The 17,794-nt window shown below is 35.4% G+C and overlaps 1 protein-coding gene across 1 annotated transcript in view; it reads left to right on the forward strand.

The window, feature by feature from the left end:
* LOC128204459 (zinc finger protein 836-like) overlaps positions 1-17,794 on the forward strand; it is a 34,318-nt gene that overhangs the window by 6,213 nt on the left and 10,311 nt on the right. The window contains exons 4-6 of the mRNA XM_052905874.1: positions 3,166-4,002; positions 12,033-12,854; positions 17,608-17,673. Coding sequence (XP_052761834.1) covers positions 3,166-4,002; positions 12,033-12,854; positions 17,608-17,673 — 1,725 coding nt within the window. The remainder of the gene's footprint in view (positions 1-3,165; positions 4,003-12,032; positions 12,855-17,607; positions 17,674-17,794) is intronic.

Below are 17,794 nucleotides of genomic sequence, written 5' to 3' on the forward strand. Positions count from 1 at the left end.
ATTCTGGCTACTAAGGTTACCACAAACCGAACACAAATGCCCTTAGGCAGGGAGTTGAACCCCGGAAAGCCGGGGTGAAAAGCTGCTCACCACTGTACTTACCAGACAAGTTTTTTTGAAATTAGGGTTTTTATTCTGCGAACAACAAATCTGTCCATGCCCTCATTGCACTTCCATCGTTCAACACTAAACATGGATATTATGAATTACAATAAAAATATTTTTAAATCTGCTTATTTGGAGAATTTTTAAATCTTAGACTGGAACTGCCAAATATGTAAAATTCAGTTTGTATTATTTCATTGTTGTATTTTAAGTTTTAAAATTACAACAAAAAAATATTTCATTAACTCCATTAATCCTATGAAGGCAGGAGGGTACAATATGTTTGTAACTTTGTTGGTCTCCATGAGGGCAGGAGGGTGCTTCCAAAAATGGACAGGGTGCAGCACCTTTCCATAACTCATTAGTTAACCCATTTCATTCGGGATAAACCTTTTGGTGTAGTGACCCTTTACATGCGGGATACACCAAAAGGTGTAGTTATTGATGTACTAAACTTTCACTTTATTTACTTTCGTTTTGACTGTATTGTTTCCAGTTTATACGTTTTCCGGTAATGACCGGATGTTATGCGCAGATAGATGCGCAGAAAATTTTAATGAAGAAATAATTTTAAAACTCAAAAATCGAGTTAAATTTGAGCTTTTTATTATGCCCCCGAAGGTGGGCATATTAAAATCGCACCGTCCGTCCGTCCATCCGTCCGTCCGGCTCTGTAACTTTCCCTTGTATGGACAGATTTTAAAATAACTTGCCACATGTGTTCCACATACCAAGGCGACGTGTGGCGTGCAAGACTTGTGACCCTACCTCAAAGGTCAAGGTCACACTTAGTGTTTATTCACAATGGAGTGCTGCATATAAGGACATAGAGTATAGGTTGTCGTGTCCGGGCTGTAACTTTCTCTTGTATGGACATATTTTAAAATAACTTGCCACATGTGTACCACATACCAAGACGACGTGTCGCGTGCAAGACCCGTGTCCCTACCTCAAAGGTCAAGGTCACACATAGTGTTTATTAGTGATGGGCCGATGATCGATTATAATCGAAAATTGATCAGAAAGCTTCAAAATCGGCGATAATCGATTGTAAATTATCATAATCGATTATCGCGGAACATCATACAAATTTATCAAGGGAGGTTACTCAGTATTCATTTACGATTTTTTTTATCTTGCCAACATTTCCGCTCATTTTTCTTTGGGTACAATTCGTAAGAATGGCAGACGACAATGACGATATGCTGTACAATTATCCGGGTGGGAAAGCAAAATCTAAAGTCTGGCTCTTTTTTGCATTTAGAAAAATCAAACCAGGACCTCCAACCAAAGAAAACCTTGACACAAGCAAGGCGTATTGTTGCCTTTGCAAAAAGGCTTACGCAAAATAGGTATACAGTAACTAGATCACAGGTGATGAGCAAGAAGAGATGTAGAATGAACCCATATCTCATTGACCAGACAATATTTCTAAACAAACATTTACTGGTAGATTCATACTGGTGACTTTGAAATTTCTGATGTATACATTTCAGTTTAATGTTTACCCATTACCTTCAAGTATATCACTAGCAACCACTGCTCTATAATATCCGATTATAGCCGATGTCTAATCGGTTGATGGTCTCCGATTGTAACCGATTATCGATTGTAAAACTCAACCGATTGCCCATCACTAGTGTTTATTCACAATGGAGTGCTGCATATAAGGACATAGAGTATAGGTTGTCGTGTCCGTGCTGTAATTTTCCCTTGTATGGACAGATTTTAAAATAACTTGCCACATGTGATCCACATACCAAGACGATGTGTCGCGTGCAAGACCCGTGTCCCTACCTCAAAGGTCAAGGTCACACTTAGTGTTTATTCACAATGGAGTGCTGCATACAAGGACATAGGGTATAGGTTGTCGTGTCCGGGCTGTAACTTTCCCTTGTAAGGACAGATCTGAAATGGATGGGAGTTTCGATCTCAGTGACGATAGTGATATTGGGATGGTTATAATGACGAAGTTTATGTGAATTTGTTTGGCATATTAAAACATCGATAGAAATCACAAACTATGACATTTGCATTATTTGGTGGAGTTTTTTTGACAATCTTGAGGAGTTCTAGAATAATTGAATGACAAAGAGGATCACCCCAAGGTTTCCAAGTGGTAATACAAAGAATGGTGGTCCTAAAGAACAATATGACCCAAGAAAGCCAGGCTATTGCACTACTGTCATTTATCAATAAAACTGTTATGGGGGCAAGACTTTTGGACCTTACTGGTCGAGGATTCAAACTGCTATGCCAATCAACATTGCGATGAACATCCAGAATTTGCTCCTAAGTGGACTTGGGATGATATAAACTGTTATAACTTTTTATAGATTTAAAATATTTTCATAATTCTTTCTGCATTTTAAAGATAGATTAATATAGAAACTTTCATACATTGGATTATGTGACATTTGAAAAAAAAATGTGTGATTTTTTTGCTTTCAATTTGTGCATATTTTTTTATTTTTTTTTTCATCACCTGGTTAACTTGCAAAAAATAACTTATTTAAAAGCTAATAAAACTTACATAAACATGTGCAGATTTTTATTTCCTTTCCAAATATGTAATCTTCATTGGGTCTTGTACCAATAATAAAGAAGTTATTAGTGTTTGTACAACACAATGGTCATATAAAGTCAGATGGCTTATCAGTTATTGGAAAATGCCCAGATATTCAAGGTATCATATCTAACTGGGTCTCAGAATGAAATGGGTTAAAACCCTTGATGTTTTAGATGTTGAATCAATTCTATTCCTATGCAGTGACCTTTTAACAAAAAATAGCTTTTAAAATGCAAAGGGATATAATTAATTAAATTCTAATTTTAATTAATAATGCCCGCCTTCAAAGAAGAGGGGTATATTGCTTTGCACTTGTCAGTCGGTAGGTTGGTCGGTCCGTTGAATGCTGTTGAACATTTTGAAACTTATTAAAAGTGCCAGTTATTTGAAATTTTACTTGTATATATATATTTTTTAATCTTTAATCATTATTAAAAATAAAATGAATAGACTTTTTGAGTTCAGGTTCAAAAGCTGTTGGTTTTTTGCAGGCCATCACAAGCAGAAGCAGGAAAAAATGGAGAAAGAGAGGCAGGAGGCTTTGGCTCGGGTAGCCCCGGTAACGCCCCCTCGATATGGCGGAATGGGTGGTCCAAGGGCTTCCTATATGCCCCAGAGATCACCACGCTTCACCTCACCCAGAAACCAGGGCCCTCATCCTGTGGCCCTCAGTAGGGCCTCAACAGGAGCACTACGGAACACTGGGCAGGGTGGGGCCAGGCATGAGCCTTACCCAACACAGAGGGCACCCAGGAGGGGGTCCCTGAGCTTTGATCAGGGCCCTGGGCCAAGATCTAATGTAGGGAGTGGGGGACAGGTGATTAAGGTTGAACCTACTGATGATGAACAGTCAAACCAGAGTGCTCCAGGAATGACTGGATCAGACACAGCCCAAGGATCTAGTGAACCCTCATCCCCATCTGTAAATCAAACTGGTTTACAGCAGTCTACAGAGAGAGAGGACGATGCTAAATCAGAATCTAGTTCATCTACCATTCCTAACGAGTCCTCTGATCTCAAACAAACTGACAATGTACCACCGGGCGGACTCAGTCTGGGTTCCGACCTATCTAGTCTCATACCAGGAGTCGCAACAACCACCTCAGAAAGTGTTCATGATACGAGTGGGATGGACCCTAATGTGAGTGTTAAACTTGAGGCTGGTGATGATGGTGATATGGACCTTGAGATTACTGGTGTTGAGCTGGGGAGTCGGCCTGGGGACCCTGTTATGGCCAGTTCCCAGGACTGGGCCCAGCAGGCTATGGGCGGGATGCCTACTGGTGCTTCTGGGGGTCCAGGAGATATGACAGCTCAACAAGGATACAGTAAGTGTCTATTTTCCATGCTTTACTGTTAAGACCATCTCTCAACTGAGCTCGTGGAGAATTTGATTGAAAAACGATAGGAAATGAGAAAAAATATTTCATTTTATAGGCGTGATCTATTTACATTTTAGTTTAATCACTGAAATGGAACAAGAGGGACAAAATCATAATATACCAATAACTAGTATAGTTGCTTCAAAAGTTAAAGCCATCATGCAAATGTTAAATGCATGCTGAAAAATGCATAGGAGTTTTAAGAAGCGGTGCAATTTTAAGCATTTTGAAAGTGCCATTTTGCTAACCAGACCTTTAAAACTATTGAATGATTTAGGCGATTTTTTCCAAAAGTTAAGGTCAAATCCTTGTTTTTAATTTGCTGTGAAATAGACCTTTTGTATACATGTCTAAAGCAATTTCAACTCCAGGACATGATTGGGAAATGTTTTCAAGTTGTTTTCCTTGAGCTATGAACTAACATTACATCTTATTGCTAGCATTAAATTGAATGTAAAAAAATCTCAATGAAAAAATGCTTAGTCTTTATACATTATTTCCTCTCAATTTTGAATCATTTTCCCCACCCACTCCTTGAATGATGGTCAACATTGCACAAATATGCTCTGGTTCTGTGATATGGCTGGATCTGATGAGGCAACATGATGCATGCATGTGTATGAGTTTGTTATTTCACACACACTAGTTCTGTTTTTAATCTAAACAATAACTTGATTGACATTGTGATCGGTGATAGTCCACCCATGCCATCATAGTGAGATGGTTTGGGATGTGCTAGGATGGTGAATATTTCAACCAGTTTGATGATTCGGGCTTCAATTGTAATATATATGCTAGTTATCATTACTAATCATAAATTATTAAAATCACTGCTTTAACCTTCATTCACAATGAAACATTGCGTGTTCTGACTGTCCTGTATTTGAAATAGCTTCTACTAGGTTAGGGAATAGTACAAACAAACTTGCAATGCATCACTAAATCTGATGGAAAAATGAACAAACTTTCCAAATTCAGAAACTGTACGAAATAAGAAGCAATAGAAACCATTTAGAAATAGGATTAAGCGCAAGGGAGCCATTTAAAAAACAAACACCATTTGCTTTTACAAGTGGTGCACATGTTCACATTTTGCCTAGCTTTAACACTGTGGACACTGTGTCGATCCTATTGACTAATGAAATGCTGATGTTGAGCGCCCACAAATACCGGGGGGAGGGGTGGAAAGACGGAGCGGAAATCTTATAAAGGTAAGGAAAACCAATTGATAAATTGTTAAATAATTTAAGATTTAATGAAATAATAATTGTGTGACCTGTCAGAATAGAATCCCATTGTTTTGCCTCATCAGATCAAGCCATGGAGTTTTGAGACAAAGATTCATCATAAATTTGAAATTGCTTTTAAGGATTTCATAATTCTACTAAACTGAAGTGTGATGACTTCTGAATTCATAACTGCGAATCAATACTATTGTAGAAGCATCTTATGGTTAAAATGCCCTACACCCTGAAAGGTCATGCTATTGTCTTATCCTTTTAAATGGTCTTATAATTTCCTGATATGGTCATTTAGAATAAGAGAGTCCTTTATTGTATGTTAAACTCACACTTACGAGAGCTTGATTTGTGCAATGTTTTCTGTGTATTGTGATAAGACATTTAAAATTACTATCGATCTATTTAGGCTTATAATGAAATATAAAATCACAACAGTTTGTATTATTTTTAATGTTTTGGATTGATATATTAGCAATACACAGAAGCAAATGTTATTATTTGTAATATACATCTAAATGCAAAATTATGAATTATGATAGTTCCTGATTATTCCCAAAAATGGCTGCATCTTGATACAAATAATTTATCGAGATAAAAACAGTTAAAAAAATAATCATCATATTATCTATTCCCTGATTTTGCCATTTAAATTATAATTCAACAATGTGAAAAGATCAGAATTTTCAGCAATTAAGTGTGCAGCCATTTTGTGAATAATCACGAATATATATATAATTGTGAACATTAATTATTTCTTTATTATCTCATGTTATGCATATATGAAAAAAAATCTTGCCCTATAATATGAATTCTAAGAAGTTTTGAGAACGAAAATCCTTAACCCATTTAATATAAAGCTCATCAAGTATATATGTATTAGAAATGAAGTGTTGATGTACTATTACAGAAATAATATGAATAAGCTTAGGACCTAATGGTACATGTGTTGATTTATACTTTGTGTTTATTGATAACAGTTTCGGGCATTTAGTATTAAGTCCGATGGATTTTCTGTATACATGGTTTGAAGTTTTTTTACGATGTCTGCAATGTTTTGTAAGTGCCAAATACGATTGAGTAACTCAACAAATGATTGTGTAGAGTTCAGAGTATGAAAAACAATGAGACAAAAGCGTTGCCAATAAACTAATCTAATTTCCCTGAATGAAGAACAGTTTGTCAGCAACAGTGCTCAAACATGTTTTAACACTGATACTGTTGTATTCTCATAGTTTATGAAACTGTCATGATTATATATTTATGAATGTTATTTTGTGTGGATAAAATAGTTGATGCTCCCTTATGATTTAACAATTTCATCATTATAAAAACAAATATAACACAAACTATTCTTGGTTGATGAATAGAAATAACACCAAGAATTATCCGGAATTTTACTTGACAAAATTTGTGTGCTGTATGTTTGAAGAACTGTATAATATTTTGGTTGATGTTTTTTGTTGAAATGATGATCAAGTTTCAGATGTTTTCTCCCTACAGTATGAGAGCTGAAATTTGGCAGATTAATGAATTTTGTAGACTTTCAGATATTCCACAGAAATGTAGAAGATAAAAGCGGCATGTGACAGGAAGAAAATGAAAACGTCTTCTAGAGCGGCCTCAGAAGAAGAATTTGTACCTGGAGTCGGAGACATCTGAAGCAGAAAACATGCAGTAGCACTTACTGTTGACAAAAAAATGTCACAATCATTGTTGATTTGTAATTTATGATATGAACTTGTTATTCCTGTTTCATCATGGTGTATAGTATGCAAAATGTGAATGTTACGTTTTTTTTATCTGATAGCTGGTGTGTTTTTTTCAGAAATAAAAGGATATGGCAAAACCATAACATTGAAATGATGGTGTTGGTAATTGTGTATGATATGATTTTATGATAATAGATACATTCTATAGACCGGGATTTTGCCAGGATTTTCTGAAGGCTTGTGGAGAAAAATGGGATGGGTTTTGGACGTGTGTCCTCTCCCTACATCGATTTGTTTTATAACAGTAGTGCAAGTGGTGCTTGGATTAAGGCATGTTGTGCAATTAACGCATGTCGGTAATTAGCCTTGCCGCAGGAAGGCACATTGGGCCCAACAAGCAATAAAGGCCTGGCAGAAACGCTGTTATTGAGGCACACTTTTTCAAAAGTATTTTAGATAAACAAGCTCCCAATTTGTCACTTCTATAACCTCAGAAACATTATGGATTTTTCCGAAAAAAAAATCAAGCTGAAGCAATTGAAACAATAGTTTTTCAAATGTTATGTTTTGATTGTATTCTGACTGGAAGCAAGCACATTTTCGGCAGTCAAAAGGTAGCACTGCGCTATCATCGTAGTCAAAAGATCGAGAAAAAACCTGAATGTCAAGTTATATTGTGCCTAGATTTTAAATCTATTGTCTAAAGAAAGGAACAGTAAGATACAGGGATTGTGAAACTTATAACAACTCTGTTATATTCTTCAGTGTTGTCAATAAGAACTGACTGCCAGCCAAAATGGACAGTTCAAATTATGGCAATTAGGGAGGTTAAAAAATAAGTTATTTTGAAGTACAATAAGTACCGGTAGTAGCATGTTGGCCTTTTTACTTTTTACAATGGTTCAACTGAAAGTTATTGAGAACTTTGATTCTTACACCATTGTACTGATGTGGGTGGTTGCTATGGCATCCTTACGTACCTCAAAACCTTTGGCATTAAACATCACAATACCGTTTTAAGAAATTTGCATAAAAATTTGTATCAATGTTCAAATTACAATACAGAAGAATTGTAGGATGCAAGGCCATACACTGTGGCTAAAATATTATCTGATATTTGGATATTTGTTGAGTGTCATGTCACACCCCTTGTCTATCTGAGATCTGATGTTTGATTGCGGTGGATATTGTTGTTCATTGAAAGCACTTCCCGTAACCAGTACAATATGACTACAGGAAGGAAATAACATTAATGTATGTTCAAGGATAGATATTTTTAACCATTTAAGTTGCTATTGGGAACACTGATACATCAAGTGCATTCAGACTTATCGAACTCATTGACTTACTGTGTATCTGCACAAAAATGCCAATTTTACCCCACAGGCAATTTTTATTGAAAACAATATTTTTTGTTTGGGTAAACCTGAGGTTATTTCCCTTTTTTCCTGATTGGTTCACTTTTAAATCTTTCAAAAAATATACTGAAACTTTGTTTATCTTACAGATTATGTCCTTGGCGATGAGAACTGGCCAAATGACGGAAACTGTTTGGGACTAAGCGTAGTTAAAACTTCTGAAAGCTTTTCGGGGCACAGATGCACGATTTGTGGTCTCTTTATTCGGTTTAAATCCGCAGTTAAAGTACACATGATGGTTCATACAGGGGAAAAGCCTTTCAGATGTGAGATGTGCGGAAAAAGCTTTCGAAGGAGGTACCACCTCAAAACTCACTTGGTGACGCATGCATCGGCAAACTTGTTGTGAGCTTTGTGCAATTTGTGACACATGGGTTTTTCTTCGGGAATGTATGTGGTCGAAGGACAATGATCCCTTGTTTGCAGTGTTAGTGCTAGTATGAAGTGTTTTATGAACCACTTGGCAACCATTCTGTTATTGTGAAAGTTACTGTCATCTTGTTGTGTAATAATAAATTTTAAACTGAGTGATCACAACTGCTTAGAATTTGATATGATTACGACATAGTTAAATGTTGTATAATACTTGTTCTTACAGAAGTGCAAGCCCCTTAAGACATGCAGGTTTTTTTTTCTTGGCAATTTTTTTTTTATACATGACCTTAACATGTTTTTGCGACTGAAAGCTTAGGATAAGCTTAGCTAACTTTTCTGCACATAGAACCATAGCAGTTGCTCCTGCCTGCTGATACCTTTTGTGTAAACCCTGTACCTAATAGTGTATCAACTGAGGGCCGGACTTTCCATTTGGAAAATAGTGGGTTATGGATTGGTGAAAACTCAGTGGACAGCCGTTCTGGAAATGTTTACAATTGACATTGTCATAAATACAATGGTTTTAACCCAATCTTCATGAAACTTGGTAAGAATCTGGCATTTTGATGTATTAAACCAGTGTAAATGTGGGTCATATCAGGTCAGTTGCAAGGTCACTAGATAAAATGTTTAGACTAAGTTTTTTGTTCTTTTTTGTGGAGCCTGCTTGTGTTGAGCGAGAAATGATCCTTGTTCGGGCTGTATCTTGACCATGTATAATAGGATTAACAAAAAACTTGCCATAAAGGTTCACAATGATGAGGCAGCGTGTCATGCACAAAACTCAGGTCTGAACCTCAAAGGTCAAGATTGTAGGTCATGGTTCTTGTGATCCTTGTTTGGGCTGTATCCTGACCTTGCATAACAGGATTAAAAAAAAAATGCAATGTAGGTTCACGGTGATAAGGCGGCAAATTACTGGGTTTCAACTTTCCAGCCCATGTTGAAAACAAAGGAAACATCGACAGGTCAGAGCAAAAACAACTGACACACTGGTGCCTGGGTGTAAATGGGAGGTCAATTATACATTAATTTACTTGTAATGTGTCTTTGAATATGAAAAATGGAGAAGAGGAGCAGATAATGTTTTTGAAATATTCAATGAAAAATCGTCATTGGCTTATTTTCCTGTGTAAATTATGCCCCATTGCTGTAAAAAAAAACATTGTTTTGCATATATGACTATATGAACGATAGAGTTTGTTGATATTTTAGTCACTGTTGTTTTGTATGCCGGAAAAGATTCCCTCAGTTTAGCTCAAAACCCTGTTTTTTTCATCCAATCAAATATGCTTCCATTATGTGGAATATATCTTGAAGGATTAAAGGTAAAACTTTCCGAGTTCTTGCCCCATTTCTAAAGTGACATACATTTGCACTAAAACCCCTCTATAAATTTTTTACACTTTAACCTTGCTATAGATTTATTACACTATAACCCATCTATAGATTTCTTACACTTAAACCCTTCCCTTTATAGATATCTTTTACTTAAACCCATCTATAGATTTCTTTTATTTAAACCCTCCCTTTTATAGATTTCTTATACTTAAACCCTTCTAAAGATTTCTTACACTTAGACCGTTCTATAAATTTCTTACAGTTAAACCTGTATGTAGATTTTTTACACTTAAACCAGTCTATATATTTTTTACACTTAAACCAGTCTATAGATTTCTCACACTTAAACCAGTCTATAGATTTCTTCCACTTAAACACAGCCATATGCAGAATTATACTTGCTGTTCAAAATAAGATATTCTCATCGAACGTTCTATGTTATTAGTGATATTTCTTCATTTTACAGCACCAAATATGGATCCGCTCCATCAATTGCAAGGAGTCCACTCCATGCAGAAGAATGTACCTAACCAGTCTATGTACCAGACCCAAGTTTCATTGATGCATCCCAGGACGACATCTCCTGAATCATCATCTTCGATGTCAAGTGGGATGGAGACTCTCAACTGTCCCGATTGTGGTGCAAAATATCGGTTCCGATCTCAGATGGAGATTCACCGAAGGATTCATACGGGGGACAAACCGTTTGTGTGCAATATTTGTTCAAAAAGATTCGCTCAGAAGAATAACTTAAAATCACATATGGTTGTTCATTTTAATATGCCATGATTTTTAGCCAGTCTTGTTTTAGTTTAGGTTTTGTCACAGCCAGTGTCGGGGGCATTGTGCATAACTTTCACCTTGGCAATAACTACATCAACTATCTAAAACATTTAAATGAATCTTGGTACACATGTTGCCAGGCTCAAGAAGAGTGAGTGGTTTAGTTATGACCCATATTTGTCTGGAAAAAAAGGTGAGCGCCAATATTTGCTTGGCAGCATTTGCTCTGCAGCGTGCTTGTTATAATTGAAAAAAAAGTGACAATTTTAAGCCGTGAGTTTATGCACAAGTGTTATTTGTGTATGAAATGGGGTAAACTTAATATTGTTAGCACGTGATGAACAATTGTGCATTAAAAAGCCCATAAAAAGTTCATCATTTCAAATCGTTCTCATTGAAATATGGTTTTGAATTACATTTTGTAATTGCTTTTAGATTTCAGTCTTGTTTTTTTCTGAAGAATTAGGAGTTTGGCTTTAACAGTTTTCCCTGAAGTGAACATAACAGGGAAAAATTGTGTATTCTAAAAAAAACATGTTTTCTTAATTTTAGTCTTAATAGCTCATTTTTCCTAATCAGGAAGGCCCCATTCCTATTCCCAGAAAGGTGGAAAAAAAAGGCTGGAATTACCAATTTATAAATGAATTTTCTTTAAGACAAATTAAGAGCAAGTACGGCTTGATATCTTATACACACAAATTTGAAATGTGTTTCATCATTTATGTGTTTATAACTTAATTAATAAGAGAAATGGGTAGAGAAAGTCGTAGTTGTTGTACTTGTCTATTCTGTAAACTTGTTGTTGTCTGAAAAAAATCAGAATAAATGTTTATACTAAACTGTTTCGTTTTTTTTACCGGCCTGTTCAAAATCATATTTGAAAAAAGTATTTTTCTATTATATAGATTTATTATTATGAAGAACATAAAAACCGTCAAAACTAAAGATATTGGTCAAATAATCATGTGTGTGTTTCAATGTTCATTTCATAAATTTTATTGTGTTTTGACCCAACCAGTAATATAAAAATAAGTATATGGTAGTAATAGATAGATCTTCAGACGAAGGCTTTTAAATTTCAATGTTTTACGATTTCATTTTCATTGCAGCCGACATGGTAACGGTGGCCTTGAACAAAGCGAGGTATGGAGGCGGGCGACCCTCACGACCCGATCATATCAATGAATTTCCTGAGCTTCTGTTCTGTAAAACGTGCTGCGTATTTGCCGATTACAATGAAATGGTGGAAAAGAAGGATAAACTGTATCGTTATTGCTGTCCGACATGTGGGGATCCCCTTCGATTAAAATTCCAAGGAAAACAATGCGGGTTTTTCTGTCGATTTTGTGGGCGGCGCGTTCGGGACATCTGTGATCTTAAGAAACACGAGCGTACACACACAGGAGAAAAGCCATATCATTGCACGACGTGTGATAGGAGGTTTTCCCAGATAAGTAATTGGAAGGGACATCGTTGTGAGATTCTTGTCAGTGGTGCTAACATGGATTATATGCCCTTGGCTTTAGCCAAAATAGAAAATAATCAGAACACTAGTGGAAAAAACATGTGTTATGTCCCCTTATCTATTGTGAAAAGTGACGCTCAGAATTCAGGCGGAGTAAATATTAGCACTGAACATGGCTCTGTAGTAACAAAAGTTGGACAGGTTTCGACAACTATTGATGAAGATGAAATGCCTGCCGCAGAAAGTAATGCACAACAGGGTGATATTGATAAGGATGTCCAGTTAATTATTGCAAATATTAAGGCTCAACATTCCAAGAATGACACTTGGTCTGCTGCAGTTTCAAACAGCGAAACAGAGCAAATGGTTGGAAATGAAGATGACAGTGTCCAGCTTGTTATCACGAGTATTGAATCGCAAGGTTCAAATGTAGAAACTTTGGACATGCAGGTGGTTCAGACTGATAGTGAGTGATGTGGGGGGGGGGGGAGGAATAAATGAAGGAGATTTCTGGATATTCAGTGTAATTTAAGGTTATTTGCTTTCAAGCAATCACAAAGAGCCGTATTTTCACGAGTAAACTTAATAAATGTCTGTGATCCTGAGTGTATTAAAATCTGATTTCAACCCAAAATTCAACAAATTTTCTGTTTCTTTTACGCTTATATTAAATTAAAATGTCAAATTCATTAGCATTTATTGGAAAACTGGAAATGTTTTATCCCTGTATATTAAAGGCTATATTACTTTCATAACAAATGTGAGAAGGGATAAGATAAACAGCTGTGAAATTAACATGATTATAATGTCACTGAATATCTCTGTATATATTAAAAACTATATTACTTTCATACAAATGTGAGAAGGGATAAGATAAACAGCTGTGAAATTAATTTCACTGAAAAACAAAAAATAAAGAAATGTCATTATGTAGTAAAGCTGAAAGTTAAACTTCCGTATGTTTGTTGTTTTAAATATTTTATGGTTGTGAAGCATTCTAAATTACTTTGCTTACATTTGAAATTGATTTTTTTTTTGCCAAATTTTCGTTTTCCCTTTTGATTTTTAAAGTGGATATTCAGATTATGTTCCTAATTGCAAAAAGGATATTTTATCCCCAGTTTCATTTTTATAGTTTGAAAAACTGTTGGAAGTTAAAAAGATAGAATTTTGATATTTTAAACATTCTTAATCATTTTTCAAAAAATGCCAATTTTATGAAAGTTTAGGTATACAAAATAACATAATAATGTAAATACTTTTATCTCATAGGCCTGTTTTGCATTTTGCAGACCCTTGATACGTCCTTACGTTTTATGTCAAATGTTCGTATGTAACTATATATATATCGTGTAGTAATGGTGATTTTGAATAAATGTATTCAAAAGTGTAAAAAACTTTTTTTGCGTCCTATCTATGCTAGCATCCTAGTCACAGTACTTATAATACGGTACTTAGTTGAACTATTTTTAAATCCCAATATTCCTTAAATAGTTGTAGCCCGGAATTATAGCCATTCTGGTTTTTCCGACCTAATCCTCCGGTACAAACAAAATTAAACCGTTGTAATATACACATGTTATTTAGGAAACAATAGAGTCACTGGACTGTTACATGAATTTCAATAGCTTGAAATTCACCTTTTATTTGTACCGGCATGGGAAAACCCAGTTATGTTAATTCCGGGCTATATGTATTGATATATGTATGAACGAGTTGTTCTGGAATTATTATATTTTCCAGAATCATGGAAAGAACAAAATTTGTTAAGTGCTTGTAAAGTGATTCTCATTATTGGCAGTAATTTTCTTAAGGGTTATTCAATCAAACGCCTTATCTAGATTTCAGATATCCATGACAACACACCCCTATCACTAGGGGTGTCACCCGGGGAGGGCGCACTTGGCACGCACCCCTTAAAATTGTCTTGGTGAACATTTTATACCAGAAATATATGTGAAATCATTTTCTTTAATACTTGAGGCTTATTTTGCTCATGAGAACCGTTCACTTAACTTTTAAGACAGAATCTGTCTTCTTTGAAGGTGGCCACAGAAGTTATGTTGTCTGCTTATTAAGGAAGTATGCATCCCAGTAGATTGTAAAAATGAAATATTTGTTGATAATTTCAGCGGACTGGCACTCTGCAGACATTTATGGCACGAAACTCAATCGGACACCTGCTACAGACAGACGCAGATACGCTTGCCTCTATTGTGGAAAAAGATTCCCCACCCCTTTCCAATACAGACGACATGAGCGTATTCATACAGGCGATAAGCCGTTTAAGTGTTCAATTTGTGGAAAAGGGTTTACTGAGCAAGGGAACCTCAACAAGCATATTGTGATTCATATCGGAAAGGAAGTTGCTTTGTTGGGAAAATAGTCCTTGAGAAAGGAAAAATAGTCCTTGAAAATGGAAAAATAGTTCACAGAAGTGAAAAATAGTCCTTGAGAATGTAAAAATAGTCCTCAGAAAAGAAAAGTAGTCCTTGAGAATGTTAAAATAGTCTCTGAGAAGGGAATATAGTCCTGAAGAATGTAAAAATAGGCCCTGAGAGGGGGAAAAATAGTCCTTGAGAAGGTAACATAGTCAGAAGGGGAAAATAGTCATTCATTAGAGAATTTAGTCCTCAGAAGGGAAAAAAAGTCCTTGAGAATGGAAAAATAGTCCCTGAGAAGGGAGAATAGTCATCAGAAGGGGAAAATTGTCCTTGAGAAATTTAAATTTCACAAATGAAGTTACTTTGTTGGGAAAATAGTCCTCATATGGGAAAATAGTCCTTGAGAAATTCCCTATTGGAAAGGAAGTTTCTTTGTTTGGAAAATAAGTCTTGTAGATATTCACGTTGGAATGGAAGTTACTTGCAGGGAAAAAGTGCTGTGGTCCAATTGACAATAGTCTATAAACTGTGATAAATGATAACAAATCACTCTTTTAACATCATGTCATATTGCAAGAGCTATTGTTTATATTTGTTAAATTATTAAAGGATAGTATTGTTGATTATTTAATAAACCATGAAAAATTACTGCTGCATTTGTGCCTTTTAACATTGTTCATCTAATCATGTATCTCTCAGTAACCTGGGAATAGGTATATACATTAATTTAGGAGTTCTTTTTATAAAAAATGTTTAGATTATTCTGTTATCGCTTTTTTTCAGATGATGGAGCACCAAGTGGTTTCAGATGTCGATTTTGTGGGAAAATCGAGCCTTATTGGTCAAAATTGATTGTCCATGAACGGATACACACGGGAGAAAAACCGTTCAAGTGCGAAATGTGTGATAGAACGTTCGCGCACAAGAGCAATCTTCGTGTTCACATTGCTGTGCATACAGCCAAACTCTTCAGTTCCAAATAATCGGCTGAGTAAATGATCATTCAGTTGAACTTGAATAAATTACTAACTATCTTGGCAGATATTGTGATGATTATTTTTTTTGGAAGTTTTTGAAAGTTTAAATGTATTATTTCGATGTAATTGTTTGATTTCTTGTCACTGTGTTTGAAATGAAAAAAAAGATGCAAATTAACCAGTTTATCAGTGAGGATGTGATTAGATGGTAATACCACAGGATCATCATCAGAGGACTGAGTCATATTATTGTTTTAATAAATGATGTAATAAACATGAAAAAGGGAAGACTGATATTTGTGATTATCATCATCACAGTTTTCTTCTATGGGAGAAGATTGACAAGTAATGGTCACAATGATATTCCAATAGAAACTTCATCCTTTTGTATAATTTAGGTGCAGAAAGTTCAGAATGATATATAAATTTTTAGGAAGTGTCCATAATGTTTGATCCGTACCTGACTGTCAGAATTCTTCTACAGTTTCCTTGGGCCAGTTTCATTAAAGGATCTTGGTTGTACAGTTGAAACCTGTTGGCTTGATATCGCTTAGCTTAATTTTCTCATTGGCTCAAACAGGATGTAAAGGACTGATTTTGTTTAACTCTTTGAAAGTATCCCCAGTTGGATCGAAACTTCCCAAGGCTTAAAGTATTTTCGCTAGTCCCTGGGATATCGAGCCAACAGGTTGTGATTAATCGCTACAAATCTTAAATATGTACAAAATTCACAGCTGGCAAGACATGTCTTCATTTTAATGTTTTCAATATAACTGCTGATTTTAGTTCTTATCTTGCAAATATATTACAAAAGAAAAGAGAAAACATGGCACAAAAATTTCACCTTATGACTCATATTATTATTAAAATGGGTCACAGAATATTTATTACTATTAAACATACATTAACTAAAAGCTGGAAATTAGCTGGAATAAAAGATATCCAGAAATCAATTAAAACACAGTTTTTGTTAAACAAGAAGTTTTATGATTGGCGTTGTTTTTCAGATGACCCTGGTTCAGTGGGTGGATTTTGTTGCCGATTTTGTGGGAAACGAGAGCCTACTAGATCTAAAATGGTCATACATGAACGCAAGCATACGGGAGAGAAGCCATTCAAGTGTGAAATGTGTGGCCGATCGTTCGCTAATAAGAGCAACCTGCGTGTTCATAAAGCAGTTCATTTCGTGAAGTACTGTTGAAATGTTATTTTTTCGAAATAGATCAAGCTAAAAATAAAAACTCTGTTAGTTCTCTGCAGAATTTTAAATACCTTTCTTAAATGAATAATCAACACTGGTTACTTTATGTTATGATATTGTACATTACCTAATGTTAGTTTTTTTTGTGAGTTCTTGTTTCAAAAGAGTATGACCTTGTTGAACAAAAAAAATACTTGATTTTGAAATGCCCTCAGGTCTGTACCAAATTGGAGTATTTGATATCAAAGCCTGAAATTTATGAATGTTTTTATGGAAATCTCTTTTCGTAACATTATACCTCTGATTTCTCCGACTCTGAAACTCTGAGTATCTGACTCAATTTCCAAGCTAGGGCTCTCATTCGGAACTTATTATGTATCCCTGGTATGTCATATGCACTTTCAATTGTTGTTGACTGTAACCCAATCAATTGGGACCCCAAACCCCAACCCATCCCCTATTTTGTTAACCATGACGACCCACAGCTTAAAAATACTATGAAGATATTTTCGGGCCTTGAAAATTGTGTTCAAAATAACATGTTGACAAGCCTTATGAAAAAAATATCTTCTGAAAGTAACATTCTATTTTATACTATTTTGAAACAGCAAAGCCTTTTCAAATTTAATTATCTCTATAATTTTGTATTTCTTTCAGGCTTTGACGACAACTTGCCGCCAAAGAGAAAATTTTGGTGCCATTACTGTGGAAAACTGGAGCCGAGTAATGCTAAGCTCGTAATCCATGAGAGAATTCACACTGGAGAAAAACCATACAAGTGCCACGTTTGTGGAAAAGGGTTCTGCCAGAAAAACAACCTTAAAACACACATGGTTGTGCATGT

Source organism: Mya arenaria, chromosome 10, assembly GCF_026914265.1.
Source record: "Mya arenaria isolate MELC-2E11 chromosome 10, ASM2691426v1".
Taxonomy (NCBI): Eukaryota; Metazoa; Mollusca; class Bivalvia; order Myida; family Myidae; genus Mya; species Mya arenaria.